General features: G+C 39.1%; 1 protein-coding gene across 1 annotated transcript in view; it reads left to right on the top strand.

Annotated features, from left to right (window-relative positions):
* CUNH9orf84 (chromosome unknown C9orf84 homolog) overlaps positions 1-2,099 on the top strand; it is a 118,122-nt gene that overhangs the window by 91,703 nt on the left and 24,320 nt on the right. Inside the window, exon 21 of the mRNA XM_008065563.1 lies at positions 1,307-1,424. Within this exon, the coding sequence (XP_008063754.1) occupies positions 1,307-1,424 (118 nt within the window). The remainder of the gene's footprint in view (positions 1-1,306; positions 1,425-2,099) is intronic.

Here is a 2,099-nt window from a genome sequence, read left to right as displayed (position 1 = left end):
TTTTTTTTTTTTTTTTTTTGTGTTGGAGTCTCACTCCGTTGCCCAGACTGGAGTACAGTGGCACGCTCATGGCCACCCCAGCCTTGGGCTGCTAGGCTTCGGCGATCCTTCCTCCTCAGCCTTCCAAGTAGCCTATATGCGTGTGCTACAACACCCAGTTATTTTTTTTTTTTTCAATTGTAAAGACAAAGTCTCACCAAGTTGTCCAGACTGGTCTCGAACCCACAGATTCAGGCAATCCACTTGCCTTGACCTCCTAAAGTGCTGGGATTACAGGCTGAGTCACCGAGCATGGCCCATAATAGTTTCTTTGAAATTGATCCTTGGAAGGCTGAGGCAGAAGGATCACCTAAGCCCAGCAGGTTGAGGCTGTGGTGGTGGCTGTGAATATGCCACTGCACTGTAGCCTGGGCGACAAAAGTGAGACTCCAACTTAAAAAAAGAAAAAAAAAAGAAATTGATCTTGTATAGATATTATTTTGTAAATTTCCTGTTTATGTCCTTTGCTCATGTATTATTGATGTATTCTTTTCTTATGATCTGCAAAATGTTTTCCTATGACTTATTGTACATAATTTTAAATTTTGATGTAAATCAGCATATATTTACACAGCAAATGTCCAATATATACTTAAGTGAATAAAGCAGGTTTCAACATTTCAGGTAGAGACTGACCCTATTTTTTCTTTTTTCTTTCTTTTTTTTTGAGTTGGCATCTCACTGTTTCGCCCAGGCTGGGGTACAGTAGCATGCTCACAGCCACCACAGCCTTGACCAGCTGGGCTCAGGTGATCCTTCCAACTCAGCCTTCCAAGTAGTTGGGATTACAGACATGTGCCACCACACCTGGCTAATTTTTTTATTTGTTGTAGAGACAAGTCTCACCAAGTTGCTCAGGCTGGTCTCAAACCTCTGGTCTCAGACATTCCTCTCGCCTCCGTCTCCCAAAGTGCTGGAATTACAGGCATGAGCCCATGGGCCCAGCCTCTTTTTTTTTTTTTTTTTTTTTTGAGTATATGTGCATGAATATAAGCCAAGCAAATATATAGAAAAAGGTCTGGAAATATATACTAAACTCTTTTTTTCGTGTATAGCAAATAGTCTTAGTAACTCTATTAACTTTTATTATTGGGATAGCATGGTTTTTATTTTCTTCAGATCTTAACCTGTTTCTGATTTTTTTATACTGAATATTATTTTTATACGACTCCTTGAACATATACCTGTTGTTCTCATGTTTAGTATAAGAGAAGGAAATAGGGAATGAGAATTAAAGAGAGATATTTATAATTTTTCTCTCATTTAGGAACCACCTTGCTGGATAGATTTGGTGGTTTTCTTTTGGAAATCCAGATTCCATATGTGTTTTTTTCATCTGAAGGACTTCTTAACATTCCAAGCATACTTCAGCTGCTAGAATCCAAGTAAGTTATTGAATTTATAACTTTAGCAAAGGTATATCAATATATTCTTACAGTGTAAATATTATGCTCTATATATGTGGCACTATGTCCCTCTGATTCAAGCCTGGAATTATATCCCATAAGAATAGCTTTTCAAGCTGCGTGTGGTGGCTCACGTCTGTAATCCCAGCTCTTTGGGAGGCGGAAACTAGAGGATTACCTGAGCTCAGGGTTTCGAGATCAGCCTGGGCAACTTGGCAAGACCTCATCTCTACAATAAATCAAGAAATTATCTGGGCTTGGTGGCACGCACCTGTAGTTCCAGCTACTTGGAAGGCTGAACTGGAAGGATTGTCTGAACCCAGCAGGTCAAGACTGTGGTGACCATGAGTGTGCCACTGTACTCCAGGCTGGACAACAGAGCGAGACTCTGACTGAAAAAAAAAAAAAAGACAAAAAAAATTAGCTTTTCAAAGAGCTCATATCGATGTATACTTCTTTCCCTATACCACACCCTCATAATTATTGAGTATTATCCTTTATTGGTAATATTTACTAATTTTATGGACAGCAATGATATTTAATTATTGCTTAAATTTATAAAGGTATTTTTCTCCCATATCTTTTTTTTTTTTTTTTTTGAGTTGGAGTCTCACTCTGTCACCCAGACTGGAGTGCAGTGGCCGCTCCCGGGCT

Source organism: Carlito syrichta, unplaced genomic scaffold, assembly GCF_000164805.1.
Source record: "Carlito syrichta isolate Samal-C Ts95f unplaced genomic scaffold, Tarsius_syrichta-2.0.1 Scaffold308663, whole genome shotgun sequence".
NCBI classification, from domain to species: domain Eukaryota; kingdom Metazoa; phylum Chordata; class Mammalia; order Primates; family Tarsiidae; genus Carlito; species Carlito syrichta.
The sequence above is the reverse complement of the archived record's forward strand: the minus strand, read 5'-3'. Positions and strand labels throughout refer to the sequence as shown.